This window comes from Phallusia mammillata, chromosome 4, assembly GCF_965637545.1.
Source record: "Phallusia mammillata chromosome 4, kaPhaMamm4.hap1.1, whole genome shotgun sequence".
In the NCBI taxonomy this organism is placed as follows: domain Eukaryota; kingdom Metazoa; phylum Chordata; class Ascidiacea; order Phlebobranchia; family Ascidiidae; genus Phallusia; species Phallusia mammillata.
The window spans coordinates 18,678,365-18,697,227 of record NC_137255.1 but is presented as its reverse complement, the minus strand read 5'-3'; the positions used below and the strand labels follow the sequence as shown (position 1 = coordinate 18,697,227).

The following is an 18,863-nucleotide window of genomic DNA, read 5'->3' as shown; positions in this document are numbered from 1 at the left end:
AGGTAGTTTTACTGTAAGAGTGTGTACATTATATAGATTAAAATATTTGTCTTAAATGCTACGACCTAAACATGTAACAACCCAAGGAATAAGAACAACTTGTAATTTTTCTCTGAAACAGACAATGACGCAGGAAACAATGCAATAAATCACAAGCAATTTGAAAATATGTATCGCTATCATAGCGACATAGCTAGCACCAGTACGACATGACTAACCTAAATATGGGCGTTAGGTGAATTTTTAACCAATGCATAACCTTAAACCCCAAACCATGTCATTCGTACCGGTCGGGTTGCCACGTTAAGAAGAGGTCAAAAAAGTGATGTTGGTTTTCAAGGGGCAATCAAACCTCAGAGTATGAGACTATCCGATCACCCGCAGCGAAACGAAATATAACACTGGGTTAGGAAAGAATAGTCGAGTAGCTCAGACAACTAGACGTCGCACGTTTTCAAAGTGCAATAAAAAATGAATACAATCTTAGTAAAATTGTTTACAAAATGGACCATTTTTCACTTTAAAACACGACATTGCGAGCCTCCGAAATCTAAACAGTGTTGACACCAGAAACCATTGAATGTGGAGGCTTTGAAATAACATTATAAAGTTGTAACAAAAAAATACGTCACATGCATTTACGCAATTTGTTTAGGGAGTTGTGTCTTTTTTGGATGGGTGTATTCATTTTGCCACATAAGTCATTGGATCAACTAAAGTACATGCAGTGTAATGCATGAAATAAGATATCTTTGATCATGTATCAACACTCTTACACAATAAAACATGTTAAAAATAAATTTGGAAGCTGATTTTAACACCTCAAGTGGACCTAATCATTACCAAACTCACAAATGTAATAAACCACATTGGTTTTATGAGCAATATATGGTGATTGTACAAGGGGTTTTAGGTAAATCTGTAAAATTCTGGAGAGTTTCTTATGTGCAAACCAGTATCATAGATTGTTTTTGGCAGAATAGCACATCTTACTCACATGTATGGCACAAAAATAATAAAACTACAAACAGAATAAATAAGTAAATCACAAACGAAGTCTTTAACACACTTTGTCAAGAAAGACTACAGTAAAGTGGAATTGTATGTCATTAATGTTACCTTCATGTGCCTCACATAATAAAGTAATTAGCTTGGGTGCAAATATCATAAATAGCCTGGAAATTTTGGGTTTAAAAACCGTGTATCACAGGTGAGTAAGGAAAAGTTGGTTTAACCAAACAACATCTCTCCGAGATTTCAACTGTTGTAAACAACGAACCAGTCTCTATTAGTTTACAACATGAAATATTTGACAAATTAACAGATTCCAGAACAGCAACTTTTAAAAAGCCGACCATTTGTTGATATTTTGCTAAAAAAGTGTTATTGGCCAATGCAGTGGCAGACACTCGGTAAATAATGCAGACACTTGATAGTAGGCAAGGAATAAAAACATGTTGACTGTTTCTCAGGCCGATAGCTAACCAACTTGACCATGAGCATGTCTTACAACTTCCACCTTCAACTTGAACTAAACATTGCTATCTGGTAGTTTGTGACAACATCCACTCAAGACCTTGGGACAACCTACAAAGAAAGATATCACACATTAGTTGAATAAGTAAAAATGCAATCAGTAGCTTCAAAAATATGTTAAAGAATAAAAAAATACAGATGTCAATTTTGACTGAGCGTATCGAATATTTGTTGTTAGTGTATTATACATCATACTAAGGTTCACAAACTGAAAAAAAAAACAAGTTAACTGAAACCAACCAAACAAGCATTGTGCCTGTTTAATTGAATACTTGTTTTAGATGGTAACAATGTACTACAAAGGTTTTAATTTCTCTCTTACCCTTCACCAGTAAGAGCACAGCAAGCTTGAATCTGCCAAGTGTGGTCCTTGACAGATGTCAACTTAAGTTCCTGTGATATTTCGGCAGCTGTCATTTTGCCCTTGATGTCTTGCTTATTTGCAAACACAAGTAACCTTGCCCTTTTTAGGTCCTGAGGTAAAAGATTTCAATATGTCATTGCCAGTATCTCAAAATAACTCATAACGTTATGGTAATGAATATTTTAAATGTAATTCAACATGACTAGGGCAAAACAGTATGAATAAGCAGGTTTTTTTTAAGGTTTGGTTTGGGTGACCGCTAAGTAGTTTTAAGAGACCGCAAGTGTTTCATTTAAATACCAAAAATAGCCATATTTGCTTAAACGGGAATTTTGGGAAACCGCTGGAGAAATTTGGGGGACCGTTTCGGTCCCCCAAAACACCTTGAAAAAAAACACTGCGAATAAGTATCATTGCCCAGAACAGTAAAAAATTCCATACCTCATGATGTAACATAGAATACAATTCTTCTTTAGATATGTGAAGGCGCTCTCTGTCAGTGCTGTCTATTACAAGGATGATAAACTGAAAAAGTACAGATTGGTAAACAGTAGCTGCCACTAGTAACTAGCAACAGCTTACATCTGAGTTGGCATAATATGTTGACCACGATGATCGAAGTGATTCCTGCCCACCGATATCCCACATTACAAATCGGGTCTTTTTGCAAACTATTTCTTCCACATTGCTTCCAATAGTGGGAGATGTGTGTACAACCTCATTCATTAAACTGGTGATACAAAATACATCAGTTTTTCTTGGTATATTTCAAAGTCTCCACTGAAACTTACAACTGATATAAAATAGTTGTTTTTCCAGCATTGTCAAGTCCCACAACAATAACCTTGTGCTCTGCAAAATAGTTTTTCATTGGTTGTGATCGTTTTTAAGCAGTTTGTTGTACATTAAAATTCAACCAACTTTAATGAACAGTTAAAAATTTCATAAGCTTCACAAACATTTTTTCAACATAATCTGATAAACTACAGCGCAACACTAACTTTGTTTTCGAAACACAAAAATATTCGTTAAGATTGAAGAGATTGAAATTATTCATACTTACTAACCTGCATTGCTGAAAAGTTGCATTAATTTTGAAAATAAAACTCCCATTCCACTGCTCCACTTTATATTCCACTCAGTTTTGGGGAATCGGGAATATACTTTACAACTGCTTAACTTGACATTACACAAACAAAATAGATATTTGCCCAATATCGAATCTACACTTTGTCAGTGGTGTTCAAGGTCTGAAAGTTGTCGAAGGTTGCAAAGAGAAAGAAATGAACACTTCTCCACAGTCAGCTGATCCCAGTAATAATGTCTAATGTGACGTCATACATTGAACGGACAAACAAGCTTCAATTATCCGGACAAATTGTGAAATGCTGTTACTATGGAACAATCTATTTTGTAAAGGAAAATCTTTCTATCTTTTGAGGTTTCTGGACTTTTATCTGATTCTAGTAGCGACTTCATTCATATACTCAAGAAAGTGCATCGTACATACAGTTTAAAATTAAGTTGTTTTGGAAAATGGAAACAGTTTAATAATTCAGTTAAAACTGATTGTAAAGTTGCATCTATGTTTAAGTATTTGATGTTTAACAGTTTGTTAACATACATCTGGTCCAACTATTTAACTTATGTATTTTTCAGTTACACAGAACGTATGCCAAACAGGTTTTATGTATGTATGATGGACCGGTCTTGTATCACCAAATACACCTGTGTGGACATTACCAAACCAAGACCAAGGTAAACAGTATATTAACGTGTTTGTGAAATAGTGTATATTTTAGACTGTCTTTGTTTGTGTTTTTGTTGTATTAAGTGAAATCATGTATGTTATTTGCATTGACATTTATCAAATTGCCATTGTTAAACAAGAAAACGAACAGTAGCATTTGCACTCCTGCTGACACGATGAAATGAGATTAGGGATTAGGCCTTTAGCCGTTTTGCCAATTGTGGCCTGGAATTGCTCAGGGCTTCACCATTCCTTGCTGTTGATAAACACTGTAAAACTGCGAGGAAACCGCGGGTTAGAACGTGCGTTAAGTAGTGGATTCAGTGTACAAACCAGTGGATCCAGTGTATAAACTATTTACGTTTTTTCACTGATGTTTTGCCAATTTGGCTGTTGTGCTGGTTTGATTTATCAACAAGATATATCAAAGTTCTGACATTAACTGTGAGAACAGGTTTAATGTAAGAAGTTAGCCTACTAAGAACCCTAAATAACCAAACAATAAAAGTGGTGGTTTATTTCCCCCTAAGACGCTTATTTACATTGGCTATATTTAAGGTGTCCAATGAAAGCTGCTGTTTTGTTAGGAGCAGGTTCAATCACGTTTTGTGTGCACTTTAACGTTTGTATTTCTGTTCACTGGCAACCAATAATTTGCGCCGTATTTTGGTTACCCGTAGCTTTGTCAATAAGTTAAATTCGGCTGTTAACTTAATTTGTATCATAAATAATCCTTAACTTTCGGTTTAGCGCGTTGATCTTAACTTTTTTTCCACTAAAAGGGTGCAACGACTCTACGCGAGTGTGACACTTTAAGCACTATCTAACTTATATTTTTAAGGGTTTTGAAACACATCTGCCCTAAGCCTTCATTTTCTTCGACAAGCTTACCTATATAGAACTCCCATGGTAATTGACGTTGCAATATTCACGACCGTTTTGAACGCCTAATAAAACAAATTTATATTGTAAGGTTTATTAAAACAGATGTGTGCCTTTTCGTAAGAGTTCCTGAAACCAACCGCATTCCATCCCTATGGTCTCACGTAGGCACTCGCAGTGAGTACAAAACCGCATTCACAAAGCCTTTTATACCCTAAAGTTTTGTTCTCTTTGCGCGCCCGACAAGAAAATCAGCTTTTGTAATTCGGTACAATTTTTATTGCTTCTTGGTTTTTTTACACGTTAGAAACTCGTCGTTAAGTTTAAATAGCCTAGTTTAATTAGCCAACCGAAGTTTACTTTGTTTAAGTAGAGTGAAAAAGGGTTCGTCTCGCTATTTTCTCTCTCAAATGTTTTCAACTTGTTGATGATGATGTTCAGACCTTGTTGTTGACAGCAACGTTTAACATTGGAGCAACAAATTTTTATACAATTTCAGCTAAGGTTGTTTGGCAAGAAGATAAAATTAAAAATCGCTTCGTTTTTTTCCCGTTTAGATGTTACTTTTTGCCTTTTTGTAATACTGCAAGACAACTAGTATGGAGTAAGATATGGCCGATTTGATAAGAAATACCTTTTGGTTCTTAGTTCTGAGTTTGGTAGTTCTATGTGGAATTTCATCCACTGATGCACAAGGTAACATGATAATCTGCTAAGGTTGGGCAGATAAACTGTCTGTGTTTTGAAAACGTCGATAGATCGACTATAATCTTCAAATATCACAGTTGGGTGTCCATTTACCCAAGATTTTAATATGGTGGTAGATAAAAGCAGTTTGTTTAAGCCGGTGATATCTATTAGTGCCTTGAACCTTGAATTGAATATGTTTTTTTTTATGTAGGTAATGGCACAGAAGGGTCCGGGATATCATTAATGCCTACTTCAGCACAACAAACGGAAACCACATTTTGGGAAGAAACTACGACTTTTTCCTCGATCACAAATTATCCAGGTAGTGGACATGAAGGTGAAACAACCACAGAAGGAGGCATAGAGGAAACTACAGAAGACCCAAATGAAAACACTGGAACTATCACTGCACCACCCAGGGATGATAACGGTACTGATACTGAAACTACAATATCGGCTATCCTTTCTACACCAGCAACTATTGCTGATGAAAACACAACCCCTCCTGGAACTATCACTGCACCACCCACGGATGATAACGGTACTGATACTGAAACTACAATATCGGCTATCCGTACTACACCAGCAACTACTGCAACGCTGACGACGACGGGGCAAAGTAATTGTAGCAGCGACATGGAGAGTAAGTAATTGAGGGGAAAATGTTTCTCTTTTGCGTAATTAGCCGATTTTTGTTTACAGTTGTTGCTGTCGCTGGACGTGACGTAATTTTGATAAACGTGACGAAGTTTCCATCCGACCACCCAGCGGACCTTCCACTTAGGTTTGACTTTGCTTATGACAATGGAACATTTTCATTTACCTCCAGCAAACCTTGGTATTACCTTTTAACTGATTTGGAAGCAGAAACTGCCTATACACTCAGTATACAGGTCTTCAACTCAAATGTTTGCGTCTACCAAACAGACATAACAACCGAAACAGGTAATGTTTTGAACATTTCTTTACTGTTGCTTGCTGAATTACAACTTTAACCCCAATCGCCAGTCATAACATTCCTATCTTATACTTACCTTACTTCGCAAGTAAGTTAGTATAAATAACTGTAAGTTATCATATCAAAGCTAGCTTTTTCATTGGTCACAAAACATCTTTATTTGTATTGCCAGATCAAGCATGTACCTTGCTATGCGCGAATGGTGACTGTCTTTTGGATAACACTTTGCAATATTGCTGGTGCCAAGAAGGTTACGAATTGACCCAAGAAGACAGATCTGCGTGCAGTGACATTGACGAGTGCCAGAGAAGCCCATGTCCGGATAACTCAACGTGCTCCAACACCGGTGGTTCCTATAATTGTCAATGTAACTCTGGGTTTCGGCTAAACAATGGACACTGTGAAGGTAAAGTTTAATGCCGTATTGTTTCACTTACTATGTATACTAGAGTTGTAAGTGGGATGTATACCAGGGTTGTAATTAAAACCCGAACCCGAATCGATATCAAACGCATGTTTAAGCCTGAAACATGCCGGAGTAAAAGCTACAAAACGTACAGCTGTACACAGTATAATACAGAAGACATGCACAATGGACGTTTTAGTATTAGACAATGGCTTAAGCCCGGACCCGGCTCAAACTCGACCAACAAAGACCGGCCCGACTTACAAAGGATAACGCTACATTTAAGCATAAAATGTGTGGGTATTTTTAGTGTTCGACGCCTGCTCTTTTAATCCATGTATGAACGGGACATGTTCTGTCAGTGGTCAAACTTTCACATGTACCTGTCCTTCATCGTTTACCGGTCAACAATGCGAAATCGATCTTAACTCGTGCGTTTACAACCGATGCTTAAACCACGGCACTTGCGTTTCGGGAAAATGCGAGTGTCCGACCCAGTTTACTGGTGAGTTCAATGCAGTTTGTATTCTGTTGACCTGACTGGTTCAACAATTATATGATCAGCGGCTGTTTGATCCAGGACATCGGTGCCAGGATGATACAAACGAATGTAGTTCTCGTGCCACAAATAATTGCCATGACAATGCCACTTGCACCAATGAATTCGGAGGATATAGTTGTCAATGTAAAACAGGTTATAGGTAAGTTTTTGCTTTTTGTAAAAAATATTCCCAATGCTCGAAAAAGTTTCGCTTAATTATATAAATGTATTTGGAAACACAACGACTTTAACGTTGATTTTTAGAGGTAACGGCTATAAATGTTACAAGATAATTCTACTTCCCTACGGCGATGAAGCTAATGATGACTGGTTTACTGGGGATGACGTATATGTGCACATAAGGTAAGAAAAACTATTGTTTGTTAGTTGTACTTGCAGCTTTTACCAGCCTAAAAAAGTTAAAAATGCGATTCTGTTGGAAGAACTGGTGATGCTGTTCATTTCGTCGAATTCCATCTTTTTTAGGCACTGCCTAAATAAAAGCACAAAACATTGAATAAAATGTGTGGAAAGCTTTCGTTGCACTTCAATCTCAGATAATATGTTACATACACTACTGTAAACTGCTACAAATTTACTTTTGCATTGTGTTATGCAGGGTTCCTACCGGGATTCCATTTGAAAAATCAACGTACACGTCGTTGTTCGTTATCAGCAATGGTTTGATATCACTGGGCGAGGGAGGATGGAGGATAAGATATATGTATTATCCATGGGGAAATGGGTTTGACTCTGTTGACGTTCCTCTCATAGCACCATTTTGGGACGACTTTCATCCATATTATTATTATTCCTACAATTGGCAATCGGAAAGTGGCCGGGTTTTCTACAATGTAAGTAGGTTTGACTCAAATAATGTTTATACTTATAAAACGGGCACAAATGTTGATGTTATTTAAATTTAGAAGGCTACACAGAAAAATAACTTTTTTTGCGATAATAGGTTTACGATAAAACCAGACAATCATTAAACAGTGCATCAGAGAGTATTGTACAAGAAGTTGCTCGAAGAGTTGTCAAATTTGGTGGGAAAGAAGATTTCAATCCAACATTTGTCTTGAAAGTCACATGGAACGAAGTTCTGATGCACTACTGGCGGTATAACCAGGGTTATGTAAGTAGTAAAAACATTGTGGTTTAGTGGTGTTCTTCGTTTAAATATTTAATGTCACATTTTAGCCTAGCACTTTTCAAGCTATTGTGGCAAGTGACGGTATGGATACGTATCTGATTTACAATTACAAGGAAGATGCAATGTTGTGGGACGAACGGAAAAGATACTGGCGGTCTAACAGGGGACTAATAGGTTACACTGATGGGAGATTTGTTCGCGAAGTTGAATCACAGGGTGACTACCGGCCAGATCAAAGGGTCCAAAACAACGGCAAGTTTATATATTGCTTAAGCAAACTAAACCCGATCAAATTCGAAACAGCGTAGTTTATCGATATTGCTGGAATGTCTTCTGTAAGGATTCGTTGTCAAAATGCCTATATTTTAGAGTTTAATTCATTGGCTGCATAACTTTAATTTTAGGAAACGGGGAAAAGGGCCAATTCTTTTATCACGTGACTGAAGCACTGTCCCAGGAGGATGTAACAGAGGCACGATTGAGTTGCGTCAGATGGTACGTGGACGAGTTATTCAGTGAATCATGGACTCCCAATTCTGAGCCTTGTCCGTGTACCCTACTTCAAGCATTGATCGACAACCGATATGAATACTCTGCTGATTTGTGGGTAAACAATTTGAACTACTGGTATTACAATCGAGGTTTCAGAAGTACTGATATAACTGAATGGAGATATGACGAAGGTAAGACCTACATCCTTTTGCTTTGTGCGATTTTTTGCGGTGCCAAGAAAAAATGAGGTGTCAGTTGAATTTCGAAATTGTTGTTTTGCGACACTTGAACTTCTTCTAACGTTAGTTTTTGAATTTTACAATCCTACCCCCACAAATCAGATGGGGTCGTTTACCTTATATTGAATCGTTACTTTGCTCGATAAAATAGAAATTTAAATTACCTTTATTGTAGCTATATGGAAAGTTATAGCAAGTGCCTTTTGTTGTTTTACTTTGTCTCTCAGGTTTATCGAAATACAAATTCTTTAAGCGCCGTAAAAAAACGTTTCGTTTGGATTTATTCGCCTATTTTTATCTTTAAAGATAAAACTTCATTAGCGTTACGACCCAGACAAAAGTTTTTATTGTCGAGTTGAATTACTTTAGCTCCGAAGTCAAATACTTTTCGTTTTGGACCAACGTCACTGCCTTTTTAAAATGTGAGATCAACGCTTTTACTATTACTGCTGACGTCAGTCCGGTTTAACTGCTGACTTGCATAGAAACTTGGGGAGCGGGGCTTGTAAAGTTAACATACATTTCACGAATAATTAAGGGTTGCCCCGAATGACATAGTAGGGCGGTCTGAATGACGACTTGTGCGGCATTCCATTTTTGGGTGTTTGGGCCTTAGCTTGTTATCTATTGCTTTTTGCAAAGGTACTATACGACTGCAAAGTTGCGTAAATCAAAACTCTGATTTGTTGTACTACCTTCTTGTTTTTTTTTTAGCACGGCTAGGTAATTGTTTTCAACCTCGCATCGGTGTTGGTCCCAGATGTTGCTATGGTGATAATGCTCAGTCCTTCTTTGGTTGGTGGGGTTGGTGGGGATGGGCCCCTCTTATCGAAGGACCCTTCGGAAGTCGATATGAGAGAGCTCAGATTCCGATATTAGACACCAGCAGCTCACGATGGTGGTGGTGGACATCTATTTATTATCGAGATCCCAAAGTTTTTGACAGACAATACAATGCTTCGTTAGGTGCGGGTTTGTTCAATTTGTTATTTTTTCAACAGTGTCGGTGTTTCTCGAAGCTTTTAATATATATTTTGTTCAAAAACATTACTAAATCGTAAATGATTTACATTTTTTAACCCCAACAATACTATTCTGTAGGTGCTTTGACTTAAATCCGCGTTTATAACTTTAAAGCGAAAGTCAATATTTTATTTGCAGATTTGGATCTTGTTCCACGTCGTCAATGTTGCGTTGATAGCATGTCTAGCGCCCACTGCAATTTGTACCAAGAAAAAAGACCAGCGGCAAACTGCGATTTCTATGTTCCACCAAGGCCAAGTAAGCATTGTGTTTGGCAGAAACTTGTCAAAATGACCCTAACCCAAGTACAGACACAAGCATTGTTTCTTGCATTAACCGAATGGTTCTCACCAAAATCCAAATTTAAAAAAGTATCCAGATTTGTAGTTCAGAGCGTCTTTGTGTTCGATCCAGTGAAAAAACACCGTTTTTAAACCTGTGCGTCGGTTATATCAAATAAATCACTTTTAACTTGTGCTTTCTAGTATTTACATGGGGCGACCCTCACATTACCACAATCGACGGTATCTTGTATACTTTTAACGGACTCGGCGAGTATCACATGGTGTACGTTCCCGGCGTGTTCGCGCTGCAGGCTAGGACTGAGCGGGCAAAGAAACCAGATGGTACAGAAACTGATGCAACAATTTTCACAGCTTTTGTGGCAGAGGATTTGGCATATGAAAACTCCGGGCGAGTAAGTACAAAAAGTTTGATAAAAAAAGCAGCAAAATCTTATATCTACAATTTTTTATTGTGAGCATGACATGCACTGCAGGTAATTTTTGCATTTTACCGTTATGAATTGTAGGTGGAGCTCGAGTTAAATTCCACCAATCCAGCATCAAGCGTTGTCGTAAGAGTAAATGGCGAAATACAAACCAACCTTTCCGAAGGTAAATTAAGGTTTAATAATCATCAAACACCCAACAGACATGTGGACTAAAATCAAGCCCAGTTTGTTGTTTTACATTTACTGCATTATCTGCGTCGTTTGAAGAAAAAAATCGTGAATTGCAGAGCTGTTTTAACAAACCGTTTTTGTACATGTAGCTGAACAAACAGTCAACGGGACTTCCATGTCAATTCAAGTTGTAAACGAAACCGTCACTGTTAAATTTCTTTCATCAACCTCTCTGAGCGTCTCGGCCTCAAACTCTATTCTTAGTCTCCAGTTTACAGGGGGTTCATCGCTGCGCAATGTAACCAGAGGCTTATTAGGTAAGTTACATGAAGCCGATTTAACTGTAGAAATGACTAAAGTCTGCTTGCTTCTAGTTACACATGTGACTCCTGCTTCGCGGACACCTAATGCTAGTGCTGGCCTAGAAGGTTGTGTAAATGTTTATTAGGGTTTCCATCCACAGCAAAATACAAATAAAATATTTTGATTTTTTGTCGTTTTTACACTTAAACAACATATACACTGCAGGTAATTTCAATGACGTGAAAGAAGACGATTTTGAATTCAGAAACGAGACAACTTTATCATACGAAAGCGTTCTTGTTACATCTTCCAACGAAATAATAAACGGGACTTTATCAGAAGCAATTCTCTATCCGTTTGGACAATCTTGTTAGTTCAGGATTTTTTTTCAGAATTGTTTTTCCTTTGTTGTTTTACGGTTTATTTGTTACAGGGAGAGTTGATCAAAGTGAAACGATATTTAGTTACAGCAGTGGAGGCAATTATTCGTTTTACAACCCGACCAACGCACCGGAACCACCTTTCTTTGAAATTCTAATTGAGGATATTAAAAATAATCCAGATTACAACACAAAAGTAAATACTTGCACCGATGAAGGCGAAGTGTCGAATACTTGCCTTTACGATCTTCTCACCACCGAAGACGAAATGATTGCGGCTGCAACGTTGCAGGAAAGTAACAGCGCTATCCAAACCACTCTGTTTAGTGGTAAGTGATTTCAATATAGCTGGATTTTTACAGGAAGGTATCAGCTATTGGTAAATTGGCGATTCACATATTTAACCTAATGATTTTGTCCGATTCCACTTAACTGCTGCACCCATTTCCGACCATTAAAAAGTGTGCATTTCGATTGTGATTCATTTGTAGAGTTCCGAAAGCTATTGAGGCTTTTCAGTTGGCAAATACTGCAAAAACAACTATCTACAAAAGTCGCTTTTTTTATGATATTCAACTCTTTACTCCATACATAAGTCTCAAAAAATTAAAGAAAACACATTATTGTTGAAAACTATTTTCTCTATTTTGTTAGTTTGCTGGTAAATACAAATTCTAAATATATCTGACCATACTTCATACTGTTTTCTTGCAGCAAACTCTCCTCCTACATTAAGAATCATGAACGCTTCAGATGTGGAAGGTAAAAACACGTGGCTGGTTAGAATAAACATAACTTCCCGTCTTGATTTAAACGTCAGTGACCCGGACGACGAAAACGTTACCCTTTCACTACAGCAACAAATACCCGGTGTTACGATAATTGGAGGTATGACTTGATTTCCAAAAATCGAAAAAGTTTGAATTTGTACTGTGTCTTCCCATCCAGAAGTGCTCACTTAAGTTATTGATTTAGATAGCATTGAGTGGACGCCGACGGAGGAAAATGTCGCAGGAGCACGCACGAACGATAGTCTCAAAGTGATTGCAACAGATGAAGTAAATAGCACCTCAGCGCTTACGATCAACATTAAACTTTGTGTTTGCCGTAATAATGGTTCGTGCGATACCGATACGATTGCTGAAGGTGTAGTGGAAACTTTTCAGGTAAAATTGATTTCATGTGCAAATTGGCATATATCAAGGCGGTCAATAACATTTTTTGGTTTCATTTGATTAGATCGTAGGTTGCGACTGCATGGAAGGTTACAGCGGGTCGAATTGCTCAATATTTGTCGACACTTGCTCGCTTGGGGCTTGTTATCCAAACGTCACTTGCACAAATGGAACTTGTGGCAGTTGTCCAAACGGCACAACAGGTAAAACGACGGTACTTTTTGCCACACAGAATCGCAAATATCATTTTGGGTGTAGTTTAACTGTTCTTATCTGTAACTGTGGACAGGTGATGGACGAAATTGTACAAATATTGATTCTTGTGAGTCGAATCCATGCGAACAAAACTGTGAGAGCTTTTTCGGTGGGGATTATAATTGCTCGTGCAACCCAGGTTTTCAGGTCAATTTATCCGACCTTGCGAAATGCGAAGATGCAAATGAGTGCGAAAATGAAATTTCCCCATGCCTTAATGCTTCTTTTACGGAGTGCATTAACACAATAGGAAGTTATAGGTAACGTTTTTTATATGCCGTGTTGGTCGTCGATTTTAAATTGCATTTAGGCCCATTTTAGAGCGTTCTGCCAAATACAATCACTAAAGTTGTTTTAACCTTTAACAGTTGATAGTAACTGTACGCCATTTTTTAAGATGTGATTGCACGAATGGATTTACGGAAAACGGAACGTTGTGCGTCGACATTGACGAATGCGCAGAAAACCTGGATAATTGCAGTAAAACTTCAGAAACGTGTTCCAACACACAAGGAAGCTTCTTCTGTTCATGCAAAGAAAATTACGCTAGGTACCGAAACGTTTTTTTGGCTTTTAATAAAACGTTTTGTCATTATAATTTGAATTATCAATGCAAAATTGCAAAGTTGTATACTCAAGCCCTAAAATGCAAGCACAAACTCTTTTTTAAACTAGACGCGAAAGTTGTGTTTTATTTAATAAATCAACCTTTACAAAAATGTACTGAAAATAAGAGCCAAGGCCGGCTTGTAACGAACTTTTTGATATTCTTAGTTTTGCTTTTCAGGGTTAATGGTAGCTGTGTGAATACCCTGGATTGTGAAAACAACTTTCACACGTGCGACGAAACAACAGAGAATTGCGTCAATAGCGGTTCATCTTACATCTGCGACTGCAAGTAATTACTAAGAACACTGACGTTCACTCTTGAGATTTAATTTAAAAACAGTAATATACCCGTTGTGGCTATGCAATCCTCAAATAAGTGTCTATGATATATTATTCACATAACGTTAATTCAGAGACGGGTACCACAAGGTAGATGGAACGTGTCTTGACATCAAAGAATGTGCATCGCTGAACAACTGTAATTCGACCACTCAGATATGTGTGGAAAAAGACCCCGGTTATGTGTGTGAGCTAAAACCTGGTTACGAAGGCGAGGGAAACGTGAGTTTTTCATTTAAATACGGTTTTACCCACAAGCGAACAAAACTGTCTGTGTTGCCCAGAAAATCAGTTATATATTAACATAAAATGGTTTATAGTTAAACCATGTGTTGAAAAATAGTCTGATATGAAATTATTTACTACTTTTGTCGTTTCCATAACGAGTTAAAATGCTTTACGAGCATGTATTCATTACATATATCCTTTATATCGACAGAATATTACAGACATCAACGAATGTTTAGAACTTCAAAGCTGTAAACCAGGATATTATTGCACAAATTTTCCTGGAGGATTTAACTGCATCAGTTGCGCAGGCCAGTGCACGTTTAAGTATTTTTTAAAGTCGACTTAACGCAGTGGTCGGCAACCGCCAGTGCCGATCCGCAAGGAATTTGTTACCGGGCCGTATACTTTTTCAGGTTGCAGGTCTATCCCGGGGATGATAAACTAATTTAGTCGTTTTCATTGCTAAATATTTGTAGTTTTTTTACAGGTCGGTCCGCGATAAAGTTTCAGTTTAAAAAACGGATCGCTGTACAAAAAAGGTTGCCGATCCCTGACTTAACGTGTTGTTGGGAGTTTTGCGTGATGTTGTTTTTTCGGTAATTTTCAATATGTCTAAATTACAGAATTATCGCTTGATCACCAAGTTCTAGACGTTAAAACAACCAGTGTAACTCTTCTACTTGATCCTGCTGCTCTTTTTCAATCCTACGAAGTTTGGGTAAAGTTCATTAAATTTTGTTCGTAACACTAAGTTTAAGTGACAAAAGAATAAACAATGTTTTTTGTCAGATTTTTCCATCTGGCGTGAAACAAGTTTTTGCATCCTTTGTGACGACTGTAACTGACCTGAACCCATCAACTACATATAATGTGTCGGCAGTTGGAGTTGATTCCACTTATCCCCGGGAATGCTTAGTCTTCAATCCAGGCGCAACATTCGAAACAGGTTTCTTGAACTCTCTCATTGTATAATTCGGCTGTAAACACGCTTATACTTGCAGACTCAAACGTGATCCGATTTGGAGTGTGGATCCAAGCGACTTATAAAGATGAATACGCGAATTTAAACTCTCCTGAGTCAAACAACTTTACGCTAATTCACGAGGATGTTTTGAAAAACGAACTTGGCCTTACATCTGCGGATAACACAACGGCATTAAACATTACTGGCGTTAATATTATATATCTTGCGTAAGACCTGTAAGATTTATACTATACACAGAGTATTTTGTACCTTGGTCTTTCTGTGCAGACGTGGGAGTGTTGTCACATCGGGGGAGTTGGTTACGGATTCCAACAATATATCAAATGTAACGATAGATGACACTCAGCTAGATCCGTCTGTTTATAACAATCTCACAACAAGTAAGTAACAAAGAAATCAACAGAATCAAATACAGGCCACAAACCTCACCCTATCATTTATTAAATAATACTTCGAATATTACGCCTAAATGCAAAAAAAGAATTGACAAACAGTAATTGCCATTATTCGAATCATCTGTATAACTTATTATAAAGGGCTACCCTATATAATAAAATGCTCTATGCAGCCTCCATTTTCTAGCATGTAGCCTTTTTTTTCGAGCAGTCTTAGAGTTTTTAAAAAAAGATTTAACGTGATTTTTGTTTTTATTGTCTAACGGCGATTGGTTTTTGAAGATAAGCTTGTTTTAATTACACATAACACCAGATGCAAATTATCAGGGGCCTACAATTAACTTTGCTAAAAATACACCTTGAATACCAAATATTTTATTGAATTTTCCTGAAATTTTGTATTTGTTTCCAATACTCTGATGTATTTGTTTTTATTAAAGTACCCCTGGATATTGTTCCCAATGCACCACGGATTATAAGCGTCCTAAATGCTACAACCTCATCTATCCTTTGGGAATTCGAAAACCTCACAGATGCAGTTCAATATGACATAAGAGGTAAAAAATCAAACGTTGTTAAAAACTAAAAAAAAAATAACGTTGGATGCCTTAATCTTTTCTTTAATGATAGGAAAATGCGGCACAACCTCTTTTGGTGTCACAACTTCCCAAACCCTTTACACAAGAAATGATGTGGCATCGAACACAATTTGTTCGCTTTCGGTTCGGGCCTTGACGAAAACCTTAGGAAAGATTTTCACCCGATCCGAATTTAGTAACACCAGTACGGCATCTACATGTAAGTCCAACAACGACCCAACAACAACTTTCATCCGATTAGACTCTAATACTCTAATCATTAGAGTATTAATAAATTACTACTTTGTTTCACTATTTAGTGCCTAAGCTCTCCAACTTAGCCGTTACCAACACAACACACAATCAAACTACTGTTACGGTCTCGCAAGTTTTAAGGGCGATAGAATACAGATTTACAGTGGATGGCGCTGGAATTCAAAGAACTGTAGTTTCAAAGAATGGCGAGGCAGTGATTGGCAATCTGTCGCCGACCACAGAATTCACTCTATCCGCCGTTGTTGAAGTGAGAACTGTTGGCAACGGAATTTTGTCCAGCAATTTGGAGACGATTTTGTTTCGAACAGACGGTAAGTTAACGCAAATAACATCTATAAATGTTTCTTTTCTTTCACGCTTTTTGTTACTTAAATTGTATACTTTTGAAAGGAAATTGTCCTCTCTTTCTGGATTATTGCTTAAACGGTGGAACTTGCGTGGATTCCCAGTTTGACGAACCAACATGCAGGTAGTTTGAAAGATAGAAGCTCGCATGCCTTTTTCGCAACACAATGTATTTGTCATTTCAGGTGTCAGTACGGTTATTATGGTGGGCAATGCGAAAGCAGCTCAGGTAGGCCTTACTTCTTAACTACTGTTATGTAATGAAACTTTTTTATAATGCTCTTTTCTTTCAAAATGATTTTACCTTTGCAGGCCCCGAAGCCTGGCGCATAGCCGTCGGTGTAGTCGGCGGAGTTTTGGGATTTGTCCTGATCTTTGTAATTGTCTATTTCTGTCGTGAGAAACAACTCGCAAACAAGTTTAAACTGTCAAGTTTTCGCAAGGCTGACGAAACATCGCGTAAGTTAGCGAAACAAAAACTTCTAGTCTACAAGTTGTTTATAGACAACAAATGGTCTGGTAAAAAAATAAAATCTTTATTTGACACACCTAAAATTCGGATCGCATTTTTAATGTTTACTGCGTACAGCGTCTTTATACTATTTTTACAGAATTATACAACGAACACTGAAAGAATGGAAGTCTGAAGAAAATTGACAGCATATATACATGTACAAGCAACATTTATCGCGTAGTCGTAGTTTACCCATATCTAAGAATATTGCTTCATTAGGATGAAAATTTTGCTTTGTCCAGACTCCTTATAGTGCCATTTCATGTGAAAGGCTGAAAATCGTGTACTCTTTTTGTTTTCTTTCAAATTTTATTATATTTCAATAATTTGATTGTAGTCGTTTTTTACAACGATAAGTAAAAATATACATGATTTATGGTGGTTGCAAAAACCCATCTTTGTCACGCTTAACCACCAACGATACTTCACATCCACTAACTTACCAGGCAAAAGAAAACTACAACAATCTTTGAACAGGCCACAAGCGGTCAAGTCAGTTGATTCGCGCCAATATACGTAGTTTGCTCTTCTATTACGTAAAGTAAAAAGGGCGATATCACGTGACACAAACTGCCAGACAACAAATTTCTTCTAAATGGGCATCAACTCTGCCTATCATGAACGCGTATTGTTGTCATGTTTGTGTTGTTGGTGAGTGTCGGAGATGAAGTAAATAATTTACAGTTGTATATTTCGAACCACATGCGTCATTCGCTAACATATTTTTCACTTGGGCGACATTTCCAGCAAATTGACTTTGATATAGATGAAACTACAGAGTAAAGTAATCCGCACAAATTCGACGAATTTAGTGTCAAATTTACTGATTTACATGAAGTTGATGCTACCGGTTGTATTTTGCGGTTTAAACACGTGACTATATTTCGTTCAGTTGGCAAACGTAGCAATGTCTATCAGTGCTCTTCAACCTTTTTAGTGCCACGGAACCCTTGAGGTATTTTGTAAAATTTGCGGAACCCCTCCCCAAAATCATCTTAACACATGAAATAAAAGATGGCTACGAAAATATAAAAAAAACACATACATTTTAACTAACATGCCCAAAGCATATGTAATATAAAAGTAACTGCAATAAACGATTTACCAAACCGCTTGGATTTGTCGTTTCTACATTTGTCTCGAAATTCAACCAAAAGTGTAGCCATGCTGTGTTTATTGCGTCACAATTGATCAATGGTGTAACTAAGGTTAACTAGATTGTACAGTCGAGCTTTACTGTTCGCAACAATAATATTATGAATCATTTAGGTTTGAATTGTTACAACAAACCTCGGGGAACCCTTGTCAGTGTAGCGCGGAACCCTAGGGTTCGCGGAACCCTGGTTGAAAAGCACTGATGTATATTAGTTAATGTTATACAGCAAAACATGTTTTGCAATGGGTCATAATGTACTTACAAGTAGAACAAAATGCGTCATTCATCTTATTGGATAAGCTACATTTCTGCTGACGCCAGGTTGAAATGCGTGCAGAGTTCCTAACTGGGTCAATATCACAACACAGAAATTAGCTGCCGCCT

The 18,863-nt window shown here is 37.4% G+C and overlaps 2 protein-coding genes across 3 annotated transcripts; one reads left to right on the top strand and one right to left on the bottom strand.

Annotated features, from left to right (window-relative positions):
- Positions 1-86: 86 nt before the first annotated feature.
- Positions 87-3,267, bottom strand: LOC145222426 (ADP-ribosylation factor-like protein 5A). Its single transcript, XM_080088547.1, has 6 exons — positions 2,968-3,267; positions 2,692-2,752; positions 2,483-2,630; positions 2,342-2,425; positions 1,859-2,010; positions 87-1,587 (listed from the first exon to the last, which is right to left on the bottom strand). The coding sequence occupies exons 1-6, from the start codon at positions 3,011-3,013 to the stop codon at positions 1,542-1,544; spliced, it is 537 nt and encodes a 178-aa protein (XP_079944673.1). The 5' UTR covers positions 3,014-3,267; the 3' UTR covers positions 87-1,541.
- A 156-nt stretch (positions 3,268-3,423) lies between these two features.
- On the top strand, positions 3,424-17,714 carry LOC145222424 (uncharacterized). 2 transcript variants are annotated; one of them, XM_080088545.1, is made up of 38 exons: positions 3,424-3,502; positions 3,560-3,658; positions 5,434-5,865; positions 5,925-6,167; positions 6,353-6,586; positions 6,897-7,091; positions 7,167-7,287; positions 7,392-7,490; positions 7,747-7,981; positions 8,092-8,262; positions 8,328-8,532; positions 8,685-8,963; positions 9,726-9,977; positions 10,173-10,292; positions 10,520-10,731; positions 10,846-10,930; positions 11,088-11,255; positions 11,467-11,610; positions 11,675-11,950; positions 12,336-12,509; positions 12,597-12,787; positions 12,861-12,999; positions 13,086-13,311; positions 13,449-13,601; positions 13,839-13,949; positions 14,074-14,221; positions 14,439-14,538; positions 14,854-14,948; positions 15,020-15,176; positions 15,232-15,421; positions 15,483-15,595; positions 16,051-16,167; positions 16,241-16,408; positions 16,509-16,775; positions 16,855-16,933; positions 16,995-17,038; positions 17,122-17,268; positions 17,421-17,714. In XM_080088545.1, exons 3-38 carry the CDS (start codon positions 5,466-5,468, stop codon positions 17,438-17,440), a joined length of 6,078 nt encoding a protein of 2,025 aa, XP_079944671.1. In that variant the 5' UTR covers positions 3,424-3,502; positions 3,560-3,658; positions 5,434-5,465; the 3' UTR covers positions 17,441-17,714. The 2 variants fall into 2 exon arrangements, with proteins under 2 accessions (XP_079944671.1, XP_079944670.1); XM_080088544.1 differs by lacking the exons at positions 3,424-3,502; positions 3,560-3,658 and adding an exon at positions 5,094-5,228.
- The last annotated feature ends 1,149 nt before the right edge of the window (positions 17,715-18,863 follow it).